The sequence below is a fragment of the Eleutherodactylus coqui genome, chromosome 1 (genome assembly GCF_035609145.1).
Source record: "Eleutherodactylus coqui strain aEleCoq1 chromosome 1, aEleCoq1.hap1, whole genome shotgun sequence".
NCBI classification, from domain to species: Eukaryota; Metazoa; Chordata; class Amphibia; order Anura; family Eleutherodactylidae; genus Eleutherodactylus; species Eleutherodactylus coqui.
In genome coordinates, this window is record NC_089837.1 from 195,610,563 (window position 1) to 195,630,205 (window position 19,643).

At 42.9% G+C, this 19,643-nt stretch overlaps 1 protein-coding gene across 1 annotated transcript in view; it reads left to right on the top strand.

The window, feature by feature from the left end:
- The first annotated feature begins 6,583 nt into the window (after positions 1-6,583).
- CFAP206 (cilia and flagella associated protein 206) overlaps positions 6,584-19,643 on the top strand; it is a 30,672-nt gene continuing 17,612 nt past the window's right edge. The window contains exons 1-6 of the mRNA XM_066605156.1: positions 6,584-6,772; positions 9,747-9,830; positions 11,751-11,841; positions 13,548-13,736; positions 14,239-14,397; positions 19,089-19,291. Coding sequence (XP_066461253.1) covers positions 6,665-6,772; positions 9,747-9,830; positions 11,751-11,841; positions 13,548-13,736; positions 14,239-14,397; positions 19,089-19,291 — 834 coding nt within the window. The 5' untranslated portion in view covers positions 6,584-6,664. The remainder of the gene's footprint in view (positions 6,773-9,746; positions 9,831-11,750; positions 11,842-13,547; positions 13,737-14,238; positions 14,398-19,088; positions 19,292-19,643) is intronic.

The window sequence follows — 19,643 nt, forward strand, 5'->3', positions numbered from 1 at the left end:
ACCATCAAGGTTAAGGGTAGCTTATCACAGCATTGTTGGAGAAACTTTTTGTTTTTTACTACTGATGAACTATCCTCAGGATAGGTCATCAGTGACTGATCGGAGTGGTTCCAGCACTCAGGATCCCCAGCGATCAGCTGATCTTCCGACACACTATGGAGCTGGACATGGTCATTGGTGTTGCAGCTGGAATTGTAATAGGGTGGCTTCACTCTTAGTCAAACAAATGAGGGCCAAGCTGCCTCTTACACTACTAGCTCCAGCCCTGATGGCGATGGTTGGCTCAGCTGCAATGACAGTGGGCTGGAGGATCACCTGAATTTGCATACCCTTGCTGATAACTTGATGATCTAGCCTGAGGATAGGCAATCAATAGTGAATGCACAGACAACTCCTTTAAGGCATGACAAGCACATGCAATACCAGACATAATAAATTCAGATCAGAATCTTAAGTGTAACAGCGTTACTGATCTAAAGAAGAAAAGTGTATATACATAGTTAGCCAATCTCAATAAGTGCTAACACCTCTCTGTAAACCTTGAATTAGCCAGTCACTGAGTAGTACAACTATAAATTATGGATTATTACTTAACGAATCGCATGATCATAAAATATCTCCAATGATATTGTACTAAAGAATTCTAAAAAGATGTATCTTGCTTGTAGAGTACCAACTTATTCAACAGTGCTTTCAGGTTATTACACCCACCCACTCACTCCCACACCAAGCTGGGTACCCCTTTTTATTTTTATTTTTTTTATTTTTTTTCCTGAGCTTGGCAGGCTAAGCCAATCATGAGCTGGCTACTTGAAGTCTAGACTTAGGATATCTGTGCAGTGGAGGAACACTATAAACCAAAAAGCTTGCAGTGCATCTTCTGATGTACGGATTGACGGCAGCATCAGTGTGTGAATCCAGCCTTGGCTCATGCCCACAAGCAATGTGTATTTATGCTGTGGGAGTACCGCGACTCAAAACAAAAGTGCCAGTGAGTGATCACAGGTTTCTGCAGGCTCCATTCCTTGATATCAATGGAGCCCTCTTGCAGCGTAAATCTGTAGTAAAATAGAACATGCCGCGATTTCTTTTTTTTTTTTTTTTTCCCTCCTGCTTGCAGAAACCTGCAGTAGAAATCTGCATGTGTGTTAGCAAGCAGAAAGCGATTAGCTTCAATAGAAGCTTGCCACTGTGGAATTCACATGCAGATTTCCACTGTGGGAAATGCAGTGCAAATCCGTGCCTGGGCATCCACCCTTAAGTAACATGTCCTAGTAGCAGTATGCCCTGAAAACCTAGTTTGTTCTATCACTATGGGCAAGATTGCTAAAACACCATACACTACAGTGTGACATCAAAAATGAAATGGAGTATCTCCTGCACAATACCTTCTAGGCCGAGCTCATGAGTGTAATTTCATTGCATATTGCCAACACGTAATACAGTCAATGAAAGTTGGACTTGCCTTTTTTTTTCGATCCACTAAAAAAAAAACTTTCCGATTGGGGGGTATTTTGCTGCAGATTCACTAAAAATCAAATTCTAGGAACCTCTCCTGTTGCCATTCATGTTATAATTTGAGAATGTAATATTTTTGCTTTATACATTGGGTCCTGCCTCTCCCCCATACGCAGACAAGTCATACCAGAGCATATTAACTTGCATATTGAAACTGGATTGAAATTGTGTCAAATGTGAATGTCTTTGTTTAGAGCATGGAAGACTACTTGTACAGAGCTCCTTCTGATGCAGAACAAACTGTGGAGACTACTGACTTGCCTTTAGACTGGTACGTGTAAATTCTGTATAACTCTTTAGGCAGATGGACACAAGATGGTTGACCACTATACTTCAACTGTATGTTATAAAATGGGAATGGAAGAGTTGATAGTTGTAGACAGAAAGTATAATTGAAGGAACTTGCCAACCTATTAAATACTTCTGAGAATGTATCTAGGATGGGTTGGCTGCTGTTCTAGAACTACATGTGAAGCTGAAGGGCTCAAAGCCAAACTTCACACAGGTGAGTGATATCGGGCTGTGAACCATGGCCTGATCTCCTGCTCGCCGATATGTAAACTGCATCTATGGGGTGTCAAAACCGTCTTGCATTACTTCAGGGGAAGTAGCAACCCTCCACCACGGCTAACAGCGTAACAGTGCCGATGCAGCAGACCAGAGTTTCTCCCATTGTTTTCAATGAGGAAACCTTGCATCGCACCTAGTGGAACGTGGACATGGCTTAACTCATGCCCTTTAAGCAAAGTGCAAAATACCTACAACACAACAAATATGGTGCAAGACATGTTTACCACTCTTTGGCACAAACTGAGCCATAAATCTGATATTTTGCTTGCTGGCGCTTCCCCACTGTAACAATTTGCTATGCAAACTATTCCAAGTGCCCTTTACAGACTGTAGTGTACATATTGTGACAAGTTGGGCTTGAAAACCAACTTGTATCAAAGCTTTGCAATTTCTTTCAGGATCCTTGATCAAGCCGATTTAAACGAAAACCCATCCGTGGCTGAGGATTCAGTCTGCGTAACTTCAGTGGACCCAATGGATACTATGTACTTGCCTATACCAGAGGATCTGTGTGCTCAAGCCAGAGAAGTAAACCATAAACTAGACTTCAATTACTCAAATTTGTGCAAACCTGAAGCCTTCTATTATCTAGTTGGCCCTGTGAACCTGTGGTTGGAAGTTCCAGTTGATTTGGATACACAAGTAGCTCAAACCCCACCAAGTACTGCCAATCCATATTATGCAGAAGATGACTTCGACTGCTTTGGAAAATACCTCTCATTCCTAAATGCCAGTCCAGGGCTAAATAGTGCAACCAAAAGGCAAGATGTAATGTTTAGAAGTTGTGGTGTGCAAACTACTGAAGAGCTGCTAATCCCAAGTGCAAATAACACTCTGGACAACTCGCAGACGGAGTCCTTCTCTGTATCCTTCAACTATGAAACGAAGGCTATGGAGAGTATATTTTGGGACAGCTATGATCTACACTTACCTGTCAGCCTTATGGAGTGTGTAGATACAAATGGGTAAGTAATTCCAACCACCTTGGCATTGCAAGAAAAGCTGTGGGATATTGTGGTTTTGATGCAGAAGCCATCTGCTGTAAGACATTTTAAAAATGGCACTAAAGTCTTAAAGCCTTATGCCATTGTCTCCAACTTGCACATTTGCCAGTGTTCACACCACACCATGGTGTGACTTTTGCGTGCATAGGTCCCTGTGTGAAAGAGGCCTAAAACCTGCCTGCAACTTTGCATCAAGATTTTCAGTTAGACCTGCGGACTCTAGTGTGGAATTCCACAGCTGTGAATTTGGCTGCATCCTGCGGTGTAATTCAGTCCCATGTGAACGGTTCCTAAGACGTCAAAATAGTATTGAACTGGCATCTGGGCATACAGTCATTAACCAACCGAAGTAGAATTGAATGTGTCTTTCCATTTTGATTGGCCATAAAAAAAAAATCAAGCCATCTTACAAACTAGTCTAACATGTATTTTATAAAGAGAACTGCTAATTAGAGATGAGCGAACGTGCTCGTTTAGAGCAATTACTTGATCGAGCATCACTTTTTTTTTTTTTTTCCTGAGTAACTGCCTAATCGGGCGAAAAGATTCAGGGGGCACCGTGGCTGAGTGGGGGGGAAAAGAGAGCTATTCCCCCGAACCCCACCCCTACACCTGAATCTTTTTGTCCCAAGTAGGCAGTTACTCGAAAAAAGCGATGCTTGATCGAGTAATTGTCCTAAATGAGCATGTTCGCTCATCTCTACTGCTAATATATGTTCTAATGGAGTTTCTAAAGTGCACTTTTTTTGTTTTCTCCTTTTCTCCTCTAGATGGGAACATACAAACCCAGACATGTTCTTTGGCGACTATTTATTTAAACTTGTGGTAAAGTACTGACATTTCCTTTATTGGATAAGCTCTGCATTTATGAGGCACTAATTTGTTAAGAATAAAACCTCTGGGGGGGGGGGGTTAAATGCATTACAGTATTGGACAGCCTTAGCTTGTCACAGAAGCCTTTAAGTGTGTAAAACTCACATGATTCTACACTTCCCAGAATCTTATAGGGTGTTTTGTTTGTTTTTTGTTTTTTTTGTCTTGGTAGAAGTCTGCAGCACATAAATCTGTAATAAAGTAACATGTTCCTTGCTGTCCCAGAAAGTAACTTGTACTCTACAGGATCTATGTCTAGCTGACTAACTTAGGTTGCAAAATACAAATGTTTTTTTTCTTTCTCTCCTTCCTTCCAGCATACAGAGCTTCCTGCAGATCCACCAGTGTCCTCCACCCCCATGAGGCTAGTTCACAGTAAAGGCAAAGTACATATCTTGGAAGGAATAAATTATACGCTGTTTGAGTAGTGAAGCGCTGGTGTGGCCCTGCATGCTACAATAGGCCCAGAAACTAAACCAATGTGTAGATGAAGGCTAGATAAAAAATGGCACATACCCCAGGATGCTGCTGCACTAATGCTCTGGGATGAAGTGGCCACTTGGCTCTATGGTGCCCACTCCTAGAGCCTCTGTCTATGGACTTATCGTTAGTCCATATAACTTCCCTGTAACAGACCCATTATAGCCACTTGTGCTATACTTGCTGCTTTCACAAACTATGGTCTGTGCAAAGAAGAAAACTCAGCATGCCTTTTTTTTCCCTCCCAACTATTGTAGATGAGAATGGGACATACAATAACCATCGCCCCTGCTGATTGGACAGCATATGCATACATAGATGCCTGATGTGTGTTACACCTGAGATCCTTGGGTGTAGGACTAGTACAGCTGTGTGAATCTGGCCTAAAGCGTGCAACATGATTAAACTACACATAGTCATTATCAGATTATTAATTTTTTTAATACATTTTTGGGTTTTTAGAGTATTCTAACAGATTGTACATCCTCTAGGCCAGTCTCACACAGCGTTGGCAAAACAGTGATTTTTATCTATGTGTCTGTTTGTTTGTTTTGTTTTTTGTTTGTTTTTTTTACCACAATTTTTATTGGCCTTTTTTTTTTCAAACACAGGTTACTGCATTTGACAGCACTTTTTTACGCACCCCATCATAGGGCAGACAGCAATTATTCGAGTGCAGGTCTGCAAGGCCCCATTGAAATCAATGGTCGTGTTGTACGATTACTGCCACAGTAAAAATCGCCCTCGTGAGTGGCCTTGGCGCAACAGCCCTTGCTGCTTTTATGATTTTAAAGGTATAGGCCATAGAGGGATACAAAGAGGTATCATATATGTTTCACCCCCCCCCCCCTCCACGTTTTGCATGCACTAGTGTGTCTTTGAATTGTCACAACGATCACGGTTTTCTGAAATTGATGTGAATGTAACTATTATATAACTTGTCACTGACTATAGAATTGTATAGAACTTCTCACGACTAACGCTGTAAATACGATCACTCTTGTGTAATAACCCCATATTTGATATATGTGTACACGGTATGTATTCCTCAATGCCCTGTTTTTAATAAATTGCCAAACTTGACAAATGTCTTACTGTATTCTCCTCCCTCCTGTCTTTCTCGGACACAAGTGTTTCTAAAAGTGCAGCGTTTTGTGTTGTAAAAATCAACCCACATCGGCAAAGCGAGCTTGTCGATGCTTACCTCCCCTTCTCAGTGGCCGAGTAAGCGGTGTTAATAAAGTACACTGCATTTGCAGTATCTCTAACGCACACCGTTCCCTTCAATGGGCTATACACTGCCACGTCTGAAGGTAGAACATACAGCATTAGTTTTAGTGCATGTTATGAACTGCGCTAAAGCGCTTATCTGAGAAGCCCCAAATGAATGGAGGCTTAATATGGCATTTTTAGGGGACGATAAACTCCTAAACACTGCTGTAAGAAAAGGAAAAAAAACGAAGGCCGTTTTCGCACATGGTGTCGGAAATCTTTTTTTTTTTTTTTTTTTTTTTTTTACAAGGCACTAGGGCCACTCCCACACATGCAGTCAGTTAAATGACTCTTAAAACCACAGCCCTTGTGATTTTGAGTGGTGTAATTAAACACATGGTACGGTGCTTTTAATCCACCCCATCATTGTGAAAACACAGAAATAGGACCGTGCTGAAATTGTGGCACTAAATGCCATGTTCGGGCACAGGTCTGTAGCCCCATTGAGATGAATGGCAGTATTAGACCACGAATAGCACAGCGCTCAAACGCTGTGCTAATTGTGGGGGCAAAAAAAAAACAGGTGTGAGCGGTCCAAGGGCGGGCCAGAGTTTAAAGGGACTGAAACTTTGGAGCAAAGAAAAAAAAAAAGCCGTGTATTTACACCGTAGAAACATGACCCACGCTGCCCCCTGCAGGCAAACAACTACACTGCGACCCCGCGATCATGAGAATCTATGGCAGAGCGGGAGCTCCGTACACTTGCGACTGTGCATTGAAGTGAATGCGGCGGTTAGACCTAATGATGCGACATTCATTAGTAGCAAACGATAACGGACTAGCCCTGCCCACTCCCAGCCCCGCCTCGCCCCGCGGCTCTGGAGGTGAGCGATGCTACTGGCGGGGTGGAGCCAGCGCTCCTGCTGTCTCCATGGTGACGGGTATGTAAACAAGCCGCTGTGCTGGGTATAGCGGCACGCACGGACTGTGCCCACAGCGCTGGCAGCATGTCGCACACACAAGCCGAGAGCGTCATCAAGAACATTATAAGGGAGATAGGGCAGGAATGTGCCGCGAAGGGCCAGGCTGTAGCGGAGACGCTGGTAGCATTTGTGGTAAGTACTTGGCAGCAGGGTGATACCCACCTGCATCTACTTGGCAGGGCATGCTGGGAGCTGTAGTATGAAGACTATAGCTATCGCCATGTAGGGCAGCGTATCGTACGCGGTCGTGCCGTCTGACTTGTTTTCCTATTAATTCGCCGCGCTGTCACACAGTGGGCTGCGTATGCATCATCGGCCGTACACAAGGTATTGCATGGCCAGTGTAGCATACGCTGCGCATACAGAACATTAGGGCTGTACGAGCGTATAGAGCATGCTGCCATCCGTTATACGCAGGTAGTACACGCAATGTGTGTACACCAAAGTGAATGGATCAATGGACTGTCATTGACCCGTACAACCACGTATTATGTGGGCGTATATCACATGCGTAATATGTGGTACAATCACACTCATGGGCATGAGGCTTAAAGGACAATTTCGGGCTGTAATACGGACCAATATAGGGCATGCGCGTAATACAGAGCACAGATACCCCGTGTGAATGAGCCTTATCACGGCTCTCTGAAGACAACCCTAACGCTGATGTGGCCCTTGGTGTAAATGAGTGTGGCCCCCTGATCCACAGCTGGAGGAGAACGCTTTTAGCAGACTATGAAAGAGGCCGCCTGCACACAGAATCCGTCCCTGCCCGCGGCCGGCGACCCTGCTCTTTTTCTGTACCCTGTACGGGCCGAACAGCTCGCCAGCGGACATGCGCAGTACGGATTTTCCCGTGCCATCACTAGACGATGACGCGGGTGCCGCAACCTTTACGCAATCTTAACTGTGGAAGGGCTGCAGGCCGGCCGACCACCATTGACTTCAATGGAAGCCGTCTGCGCAGAATCCACTCAAAACTAGAGCATGCTGTGATTTTTTCCTCCGTAAGTAGTAATTATAATAGGTTTCCGCTCGTGTGCAGGAAGGATTATTTTGCCATTGCCTGCTATGGACGGCATTTGCTGCAGCGCCCGGAGGTGGGCGCCCGCTCCAGATTCCACAATGCAAATCCATGTGTGTGCAGGCGGCCTAAAGCAGAGCTTCATAATGCTGTGCCCTGTGATCCACTGACATGTCCCGGTATGATCAGGGTCATCGCAGGGACGGCACATCTCCAGTATTACATCCTCACTGCAGTGGATGGCGGTTGTAGGGGTTCCCTGCATGCATATGGCTGCAGCCAGTGGTTTGGGCTCACACTATTTTCCAGGATGGCCAAATGCTATTAGTCTAATCGTTCCTGTGCGCTTCTAGAAACCAGGAGGCTAGCGGTTGTGGGTGTCCAGGCCATGTATATGTGGTCTGTGGAAGTATGGTCTATCACCCCAATAACACGGAAATGCAGGATAAGGGCCCCTTCACATGAGCGTATATGTGCATGCAAAATGCAGAGAATAGAGCACATTGAATGGGTTAATTCCCAGTACTCTTATTTTTTTGCGCGTGCATTACATGCGAGCAGAAAGAAAACGCAGCATGCTCTATTTTTGTGCGCATATGCGCATCGAAGATCCCCATAGAAGTCTATGGGAAATGTGCAATACTGTGCACAATTCAGCAGGACGAAGAACACATCTGGAGCTCTTTAGGGTAAATAGTCTTTAAAATCACAGCGGGGTGTCCTGTGAACTGGCCCTGTGAGCACAAAAGGTACAGTAATATGAGCCAAAATGCATGCAAAAGTGCATCATACATAGTGTTTCCCCGAAAACCCTACCCGGTTTTGGGGAGGCTTGAAATATAAGACCTCCCCTGAAAATAAGACCCAGTCAACCTGCATGAAAAAAAATCAATACTCACCTGGTCCGTGGCGTCCGGGGACACCTCGGACCGGGTGAGTATAAGGCCCCCCCCCCCCCCCTTCCTTGTTTCCCCAAAGATAAGACACTGCGCCTCTTTAGGGGGAAAAATTAATGTAAGACAGTGTCTTATTTTGGGGGAAACATGGTAGTACAAATGTATTGCACTTACAGAAGCAGGTTTTGCGCATACGCTCATGTGAAGGGGCGTCAACATCAAATGTATTGCAGAGTATATAGAAAAAAAAATGCAGCATCTTCATTTTGCAGCACTACACAAATTATACTGTCTGTCCCATTGGGACTCACTTATAGTAATATGTTTTTGGAATGTGGGAGGAAACTCACCCAAATACAAGGAGGCCATACAAATTGTATGCAGATGTTGCCCTTGGTCAGGATTGAACCTAGGACCCCATCACTGCAAGGCAACAGCACTAACCACTGAGCCACCATACTGCTCATAGATGAAATCTGAGATTTTATTGACTTAGGTCTCATGTCTACGAGGGGGGGTCAGATTTCGGACTGTGTACCTGTCCGGGTCTTCTTTTTCCTTTAGGCTTCCTGTGCAGAGGCGGCTTTGATTTGCGTTCCCCGCGGTGATAGTCCAGCCACGGGGAACGCAATGAAAGCTTCCTCCCTGTCTACGAGTGGAGAATCATTGCGATTCTCCGCTCGCGAGCAGCAATTCGCAGCATTCTGCGAATTTACCGCGATTCTCCGCGGTCAGCCTATTTGTCAGATAGGCTGACAGCGGAGATCCGTCTGCCGGCTCCTGCCCCCGTGCGGCGGTATCCTGCGGCGGATCTCTGCCGCTGGATACCGCAATGCCCGTGGACAGGCAGCCTTACTGTGGATGTGTGCGGAGGCGCTGGCTGGCGCACATGCACAGTGCAGTTTTTTTCTTTACAAACTCCCGCTTTCCCGTGGAATCCACGGCCTGTCCGCAATGTCAAGTATTTGGCAAGCACTTCACCAGGTGTCTCCATCTAAACGTTAAGTAAAGCTAGCTATATTAGCTTAGGTTACGGAAATGTGACATGGCATCTCCAGAAAAGTCAACCCTAATAGAGATGACGCTTTACAATGGGCTCTGCTCTTACCCTGAAGCAGGCTGATGTACCATTACATAAAAATCGTTAACTATTTTGGGTATTTCGCTTTTTTATTTCAAACCTCAGGTGAAAGCTGTAGTGTTAGACCCCAGAAATGGATTTAATGTGGATCGAACTCTAACGAAGGACGATGTACAGACGCTCATCAAGGTAACAAGCCAACCTCTCACCTACCTGATCGCTCACAGAGCGATATCTCCAGAATAGCTGCAGCCTGAGATCAGTCATTCATATTCCTCATTCATTGCGTGAACCTAGAGTAACGTCTTAATTCCAGTAAAACTAGTCTGACTTGAATGGAGCAAGAAATGAATAAATCACAAGGTATTAAAAGGGTTTTGCAGGACATATCTATCGATGATCTATCCTTGGGAGCCGTGCCTGCATTAACAACTGGGTCACTGTATTGTAGGCAGAGCTTCTGGCTCTGTGCACACTGACAGCAGGCCTGACGAGCAGCTAATCAGTGGGGATGCCGAGTGGTGGACCTCCACCGGTCAACTGATGGTTGGTGAATTATCTTCAGGATAGGTCATCAATAGTTCAACTCCTTTAAAAGGAAAAAAATGTGGTTTTATGCAGAATTAACAACTTGTAATATTATAGTGCTGTTATTTTACTATTATGTGTCCCCATTACAGGGAACCTGACATGTTGAAAATGCTGTCTAATCTGTGGACATCCTATGATGGCGCAGGAGGAGCTGAGCAGAATCATATATGCATACACTGATAAAACCACTCACTGGACTCCTAAAGGCCCATTTACACGCAACAATTATCACTCAAAATTCATTCAAACGATGGCATATAAACGATAATCGTGTGTAAACGCTGCCATCGTTCACTCTTTGGCTGAATGATGATTTTAAGGTGAGCTTAAAATCCATTGTTCGGCTGGAGTGAGATAACAGGAACCGCACGCTGTGTTCTGCACGGGAGTCGGAGATTACATTGTATTCTGCCGACAGCCCCTGCGATCAACAAAAGAGGTATGTGCAGAGCTCAGACTACATGCTGGGACTTGCAAACAGCTGCCGGAGGCCCTTTTACACGCAAATGAAGATTATAAAGTGCTAAAGGCAGGTTCCTTTTAAAGGGGTTGTGCAATGATTGAAAGTCATCCCTTATCTACAGGATGGGGAATCATTTTTAGTTCTGTGGGGGTTCAAGCGCTGGGAATCCCATGAATCCCAAGAACACGGCTGCAGCACATCCTGAAGTGAGGACAGCGACAGTCGCAAATGTGTACCTCCATTCTATTCTTTTTCATTAGGATCGCCAGAGAAAGCCGACTGATTGATCTTGGCTATCTCCAACGGTCCCATTGAAATGAATGAAGAGTGGTGCAAACACTGCCTCCCTTGTTACACAATTCTTCAGAGCCCCTTTCTTGGGATCAGTGAGAGTTCCAGCGGTCAGACCCCCACTAATCTGAAAGATATCCCCTATCCTGTGCATAAAGGAGGACTTTCAATCACGGCACAACCTCTTTAATTTAGTAGATTCACTGCTAACCGTGAAGTATCTATTTGCTTACTGCGTAATTAGTTACAGTTGCGTGAATACAACTTGTGCACATTTGAAACCAGTCATTGCCAGTCATGAAAGGCAGGAATACTGTGTATTGATTAGATAAGCCGTGCCTGTCTGTATGTACTGGGGAGTATTTTACAGATGTAGTAAAGTGGGTATAACGTCATCCATAGACTTCAACAGTTTTCCAAACCATTGCATTGTCATTGTGGTTCAGGGCGGATTCAGACTAGCGTGGTCTTCTCCCCTTAGACTGCAGTGATATTCACAGCCGTATAACGGGACAAAGTGAAACCACTCAGTTCTATGGGATTTCAGTGGTTTAGTTTTCACCTTTGGGATTACTTCTAGGAAAAATGCAAGTGGCTCCTACTAGTGGTGAATAAGATAAAGTGATCCTTTGGAGAGAATTAGCATTTTCCCCTAAAAATGAACATCAAACAAATCCACTAATCAACTGAAATGAAAAGCTTGTTTTTGGTAAAGTCATGATTGTCCCTATTGTGTAAGTGATGTATGTATTGTTTGTTTCCAGCTTTGCGTGGATAGACTACTTGACACAAAGAGCTTCTCCCTGGAAACAATAAAGATGCAAGTGTATTTTGACATGAATTATACAACCAGAGGTAAAGTGGACAACTGGGGTAGCATTAGCAGAATTGGGTAGTTAAAATAACACTATGAATGTGATTCTTCTTCTGCGTTATGTATTAGCTCAATGCAAAACTAATGATGGCCGGCTCACGTAGTACGGTGTTAGGAGACATATGAAAGCAATCTTCGTTTCCATCTATCGCATATTAGACTATACGGATTAAGCCTATGCAATCCAATTTTGGATTCAGGGTTTCCTAGGTGGCTTTCTCTTTCTGCCATTATACAATGGCGCCATCTGCTGTCTAGAGCTAGTACTGCAGTATGGGACATGCTGGAGATGCTCCCGACAACAGAGCGGCCAGTAATATACAGTAAGAATATCCTGATGGACGTCTTCCGACATCGGAGCTGTACAGCCTTCAATCAGAATGTCTGAAGATGTCAGACAGTGGATTGGAAAGGGTTAATTAAACTATAAGGTTTAGTTAACTCCTTACTGCTAGAAGCTGAGCCAACACCATCCTGCAACCAGAGGCGGCTGCTACCGATAGCCAGCCTCTTGCTGCAACAGCAGAGATTAATGAGAACATTAACTGTTAACCTCCAACATGCTGTGATCTATGTAAATCGCGGCATGTAAAGGGTTCACTTAGGGAGTGCCCCCCCCTCTGTGATGTCATCAGGTTGCCATGGCAAGTGGATGGCAGATATTGGTGTCCAGCAAGCCTATGATCGCTACTGTAAACAATAAGGCACTGCAGTACATAAGTACTGCAATGCATTGTTATAGCAATCATAGCTGCTATAGTTCAAGTTCCCTATAGAGACACAAAAAATGCTTAAAAAAATAAAGAAGTGTAAAAAACCTTAAAAAAATTAACAAAAATCCCTTTTTGGCACACTTTCCCTTATTTGTATAAAAAAAGGGTAAAAATTCCACATCTTTGGTATCATCGGATCTGTAGCAACCTCTACAATAAATCGAACACACTAGTTATGCTGCATGACAAAAACTGTAAAAAAAATAAAGCACAACTACTAAAAAGGTGGCAAAATGCATATTTTATTTGTTTTGCCTCCCAAAAAATGCAGCAAAAATGAGCAAAAAAGCATAAGTACCCCAAAAGCATACCAGTAAAAATTACAGCTTGCCACGCAAAAAAACAAGCCGTCACAGAGCTCCGTCCATGGAAAAATAAAAAAGTTACGTGACTTTGAATGCATCGATGTAGAAAAAAATAATAATTAAAAATAAAGGGTTTTTATTGTGCAAAAGTGGAAAAAAATAATAATTTTGGTACCATCGTAATTATACCAGCCTGCAGACAAAATGTATCATGTCTTTTATGTTTCATAATTAAGGCTGGAAAAGAAAAAAACAATGGCAGAATTTGTGTGTTTTCTCTCCCTTCTCTAATTAATAAAGGTTTTACAATACATTACCTGCACCAATGGTTCCAATAAAAACTGCAGTTCGCCATGCCAAACACAAGCCTTCATATGGCCATGCTGATGGAAACATGGAGATGAAAATCCCCCAAAAATCGTTGCGTCCTCAACGTCAAATTAGACAGTGTCCTTAAGGGGTTTAGCGGGTTTTCCAGTTAGACATGCCCTAGAGTACAGATCTTCTTTCCATTCAGAAATAAGATTACAAATACATTGTATTACAGGTTGATTGGCTTTGCACACTTTGAAGTACCTGTGATTATGCATGGGGTGACTTTCTTTGCAGATGAATTTCTGGACGAGCATCATCGTGTCCTGGAGTCAAGACTGGCACCAGTGAGCAGGGAAATCACTGACAGTCGGGCGCGCTCAGCGGAGGAGCTGGAGAGCCTTTACCGGAAGATTGTCAGCTATGTTCTACTGAGATCTGGTCTTGGGTCTCCTACCGATATCAAGGTTGTCAGAGAAGCTACAGGTCAGCAAAGTAGCAGTTGGTAGTTGTAATAAGCCACGAAAGGTGACAGCTGATGGAATTAGTCATGTTTTATTTAAGGTGTCCAGACAGGTAAGATTGTTGACCGAGTTATCATTTGGCCATCAACTATCACTCCAGTGTTATGTCTTGTGAAGACAACTCCTGTCCATATGCTCCAACCATCCATGTATTAGATGGACAGCCATTTATCTGAATGGCCACTATGTAATAGTACTTTTTCTAGCATCGCTGAAGAAAGAAGACTCGTGGAAGACAGGGACTAATGTGGAAAGCCAGTTTCAAGCAATTTGTTTGGTATTTTGGGAGATTGATTAGGGGCACAATTAGTAAAGGTCATTCCAATGAAGTTCGCTTTAAGTTAAATATTCGGTAAGAAGGTCGTCAGTGAGCGTATTGCCTGAACATTATATATTCCTAGGTGCTTTGTTCTTGGTTTGATCATGGGACCCAATGTCTTCATTGTTTCTGCTTATTTCCCTAGCCGCTCTGCAGAGTGTCTTTCCGCACACAGAACTCGGTACCTTCTTATCCCTTGTAAAAAAAGACAAAGAACGACAGCTGAGAGAGCTCACCATGATGGTAACTGGGATCCGCTTGTTCAACAAAGACTGCGGGAAAGGTGGAGAGGGTATTGATGACTGTAAGTAACTGGGACACTTCTTCTTCCCCTCTTCTCATGCCTGCTGTTCATCTGGGCGGCTGATAGTTGGGTGATACATGATTTGTGATTGTATTAACCCTTTCCTGTCCACTGTCTGACGCCTTCCAATATTCTGATTGAAGCCTGTACAGCTCCGATGTCGGAAGACGTCCGCTGGGCATTCTCACTGTATATAACTGGCCGCTCTGTTGTCAGGGGCCTCTCCAGCATATCACATACTGCAATACTGGCTGTAGCCAGCAGATGGTGCCATTGTAAAAAGGCAGAAAGAGAAAGCCCCCTAGAAAACCCTGAATCCACAATTGGATTTCAAAGGGTTAAGATTAGAGATGAGCAAACGTACTCGGTAAGGGCGATTTCGCAATCGAGCACCGCGATTTTCAAGTACTTCACTACTCGGGTGAAAAGTACTCGGGTGTGCTGTGGGTGAGCGGGGGGTTGCAGCGGGGAGTGGGGGGGAGAGGGAGAGAGAGAGGGCTCCCCCCTGTTCCCTGCTGCTACCCCCCACTCCCCACTGCAACCCCCCGCTCACCCACAGCACACCCGAGTACTTTTCACCCGAGTATTGAAGTACTCGAAAATCGCGGTGCTCAATTGCGAAATCAGCCTTACTGAGTACGTTCGCTCATCTCTAGTTAAGATCTAAAATGAAAGAAAAAGTATGATTTTCTAGTCAGTTGTGAGGATTACTGAGCTGCCATGTTTTCTTTTGCTTATAAAACCCTTAATGAGGCGGACCTTTTTTTTCATTCTACTTATTTTAGTTTTTTCTTTCTCACTTTCAAAAAATCATAACTGTTAGGTCTCTTTCACACGGGCAACACCGATATCGCCGCTATGTACACGCGATTTTGTAGTGTCAGTGAGGCTCTTTACTTGGGAAAAATGTAGCATCTGGTCGCTTCTACCCTCGATTTTCTTGCGCAATAATATTGCGTGATTTTGTCAGGAGAAAGTTAATAGTAGTTTCTAATGTTAAAATCGCATCACACGAAAATCGAAAGTTTGTGCGATGTGATAAACAAGGAGGCTACATAGGGAAACATGGGCTAAAAAAATTTGCAAATCACGACTTTGTATTCTCACAATGTAGCAGCCTACAAAACATCCCTAATGTGAAAGAATCCGTTGGAAACCATGGGCTTCACATACATGCATTTTGTATTGCTATCGCATTGATACAAAATAGTGCGATTTTGTAGCCCGTGTGAAAGCAGCCTTATTTTTCCATTGAAGTAGTTGTCCAAGGCTGCATCTGCACAGGGGGTACAAAATCATCACCACAATGTGAAGCCCATGGTTTTCAATGGGTTCTTTCACATGAGCGATGTTTTGTAGCCCGTGCGGATGCAGCCTGAGAGTTGTTTTTCATGGAGTGAGTTGTATTTTTCAATAGTATTGTTTAATGAACCACATAATGTACTGAAAAACTCTCAAAAAATGCAAAGTGGAGTGAATGGAAAACAAAAAAGCAATTCCACCAGCTTTCTTGTCTTTTTGTATAAGTGCAAAAGTGACATGATAACTTTATTCTATGTCAGTACCATTTTGACAATAAGAAATTTAAGTAGTTTATTTTTTTGCCATACTACTTCCTTTAAAAAATAAAATATTTAAAAATAACAATTTTGCCACCATATTCTCATTGCCATAACGTTTTTTACTTTTCTGTTGATATAACTGTGTGAGGAATGTTTTTTGCAAGATGGACCAGTACCATCTTGGAGTGTATAAGACTATTTCATCGCTTTTGTATTACATTTTTTTTCTTGGAAACGGTGACGAAAAATGCAGTAATGGCGTTGCGTTCTTTTTTTTTTTTTAATGACATTCCCTGTGCGGGATAAATAATACATTACTTTGATAAGTGGAATACCAAAAATGTGTCTTTTTTTTTGGGGGGGGGGGGGGGGTGATTTAGATTTTTTTAATCATAAATACAGGGAAAGGTTGTTGTTTGTTTTTTTTTAATTGATAGTACCTTTAGAGAGGGATCTCACACAAGCGGATTCTAATGGCAGAATCCGTGATCTCCATCTGCCCAGATTTTCCATGGCAAAACGCAGGCATTGAATGGCATGTAGTTAAGAGTTTCCTTCACACTCGCAGACACTAATTACGTATTCTGCAAGCAGAAGAAAAATGACGGCATGCTGTATTTTGCCGCGGATGGCCTCCTAAAAAAAGTGGGTACCCGCGTCATCGCTGAGCTACAGCATGGAAAATACAAACAAAGCAAAAAAAAATTGTGCATGACCACTAGCAAACTGCCGCGGTCATTCACAATACACTTTAACCAGGTATGCAGGGTCACTGTCTGGGCTCACAGACAGAATATGCTGTGGACGTCCCGTATGCAGTGAGGAGTAATCTAAAGCTTATAGTTTAATTAATCCATATAGTCTAATATCAGATAGAAGAAAATGAAGATTGCTCACTCTGTATACTGTCAATGGTAATTACATGGTAATTGAGCTTGTCCTGTCCAAGCGTATAAGTAGATGCATATTTTGGCTTTCTTTTCTGTGAGTTATGACTTTGTACATTTTTTCTCTCACCTCTGTGATTTTAATTGGCAAAGGTGTTTTAGTTAAGGAGAAGAGTTTGGAAGTGTAGGTTGTACATGCACTTTGGCCATTAAATAAAGGCACACAAAGCATGGTTACTGATAAATCTGTTCTCAAGAAAGATTGGTTAATGTGAACCATGTAAACGACATTTAAAAGATCTCAGGAGACATGTTATAGAAATGCATGAAGCCAGAAAAGCCCACAAAAGTGTTGCTAAAGCCCTGGGTGTACATCAATCCACAGTTAGACAAATTATTTACAAATGGAGAAAATCCAGAACTCTTGCTCCTTTTTTAAGGAGTGGGTGTCCCATTTAGCTTAGTCCAAGAACACAACAGGCAATCCTAAAAGAGGTGATGAAGAACCGAAGGGTAACAGCAAAAGATCTCAAAAGACTCTCCAAATGGCAAAATACTCTTTCCATGTGTCCACTTTTTAGAAAAAACTGAACAAGAATGGTGTTCATTGAAAGACACCACAAAGCCCCTGTTGTTCAAAAAAATATTGCAGCATGTCTCAAATTTGTCCAAGATCATCTGAATGTTCCACGAAGTTTCTGAAAAAATGTTCAATGGACAGATGAGACAAAAGTGGAACTTTTTACCACAAACACACAGCGCTGTGTTTGGAGATAAAAAAAACACACTGCGCACAAACACCAAAACCTTATTCCAGTGGTGAAGCATAGTGGAGGGACTATCATGGTCTGGGGCTGCTTTGTGGTCATTGAGGGAACAATTAATTCTGATCTGCTAACACACTCAGACTAAACACCGCTCTAATACGAACCTCGCATGCTCGCCTTCAGGAATTCTCTAGAGCAGCACTGATCCTCTGGAACGCTCTACCCCAAAACATCCAGACAATTCCGGCCGCGCAGAACTTCAGACATGCCCTTAAAGACGCACCTCTTCAAAGTAGCATACCAAACCTCCTGATCTAGTCCCCAACCCCCAACAAATAAGCCATCTGCCCCTCCCTATGGCTTTCCACTTTTGCCTATCATATATACTTTCTGCCCCATACCTCCTGTACTACCCCTACCCTGTTTGTGTCCTAAAAACTGTATATCACATGTTATCGTCACATTGCTACTCCTATAAGAAATTTGAGGTTGGGGCCTATGGCAATACAGTTTATATATGTAACAGTAATGCCACAGACAAGAGAAGTTGCTAAAGACACTAATCGTTGTGTGAAAAAGTCATGTACCTTGCTGTGGACCAGAGGAGAGATGTACTGGAGGTATATATGTTGGCAAGGGATGTCGAGTGATGAGAAGTACAGTTTTGCATCCCATATAATATTTTGAGGACTGTAGCTTTCAAAGTTTACAACAGAGTTATCATGTAACTTTAAAGTTCTAGAACCCTCCAGTGGAGTGTAAATATATACATTTGCATAATCGTCAGAAAAAAAATTATTTTGCAAAAAGAAAAAAACGTGCTGCCTCTGCCTTCTTCTGTCACTGCCGCACCATCTTGCATCCTGCAATTCAGGCACATACCACCCACCCTTTACAACTTTAAAAGATGGGGAACCCCCTTTAATAACTGTGGAGTGCCAGAATTTTGATATATTGGGGCAGATTTATCAGTAGCATTCATACTAAAGGCCCTTTTACTAGCAAAGATAATCGCTTAAACGGCAGAACGACCGAACAAACTGACATTTTTATATAAAATAACATGTGCGGTTAATGGCTTTTATCTCCTGAATTTTCCTCCACCAGTTGTTTGCTCAGCTGGGCGTGTGTTTAGGCGATTGTTATTGCATAAACACACGCCCAGCTGAGCAAACATCTGGACAACACAAAAAAGCCATTGCTTAGCTGCTGGAAACACTGAACAAACTGCTTTCAAACTGAAAGAATTTCCAGCCCTCAAACAATGGATTTTATGCAAGCTAAAAACCTTGACTAACAATAATTGAAAGAATAGTACACGACTGCCCTCTCATACATGTAGCTACTATCGCTCATTTCCAGCTATTTGAACAAAGTTTGAGTGATAATCGTTGCGTGTCAAAGGGCCTTTAGTAAGCCACATTGCTTTTAGGAATTTCCTTTTTTTCTATACAAAACTGTTCTTGTTTTGGCAGTGCCAACTATTCTAAAAGAGGCCATACCAGCCACCACAAAGCATATTGATTCAGAACTTCAGTCATCTCAAGATATCATATATAAGTACACTGCTCTCATAGAAGACATGGATGGTAAACAACAGAATCTGATCAACCTAACCCAGCTGAAAGAAGCTCTTTTCAATGCAAGACAGCATGAAGTTCTTTTAAATATTATTCTGGTAAGAAACTGAAACTGAACCAACCAGGCAGAACAAGTGGGTGGTAGTAGAGGAGTTACATTTCATGGTAATCCTGCCTGTGATGATAATGAAAAGGGCTTTCTACAGAGCAGGTAGTATCAGCCTTTTATGATGCTCACTGGTCAATGTGAAAACTGCAAGATTTCAGGATCGTTCTTAATTATAGTGACATAGAAAATAAGAAAGAAAGGCCACAAGACTTTTTTTTAAAGAAATACACCAATGAGCTATAATAGTAAAGTGAACCTGTCTTGAGAATTTAGTCCCCCATACAGCCACTTAGCTGTCATGCAGGATGGTCAGGTTCCCAATGGTGTTACAATTACTTTAT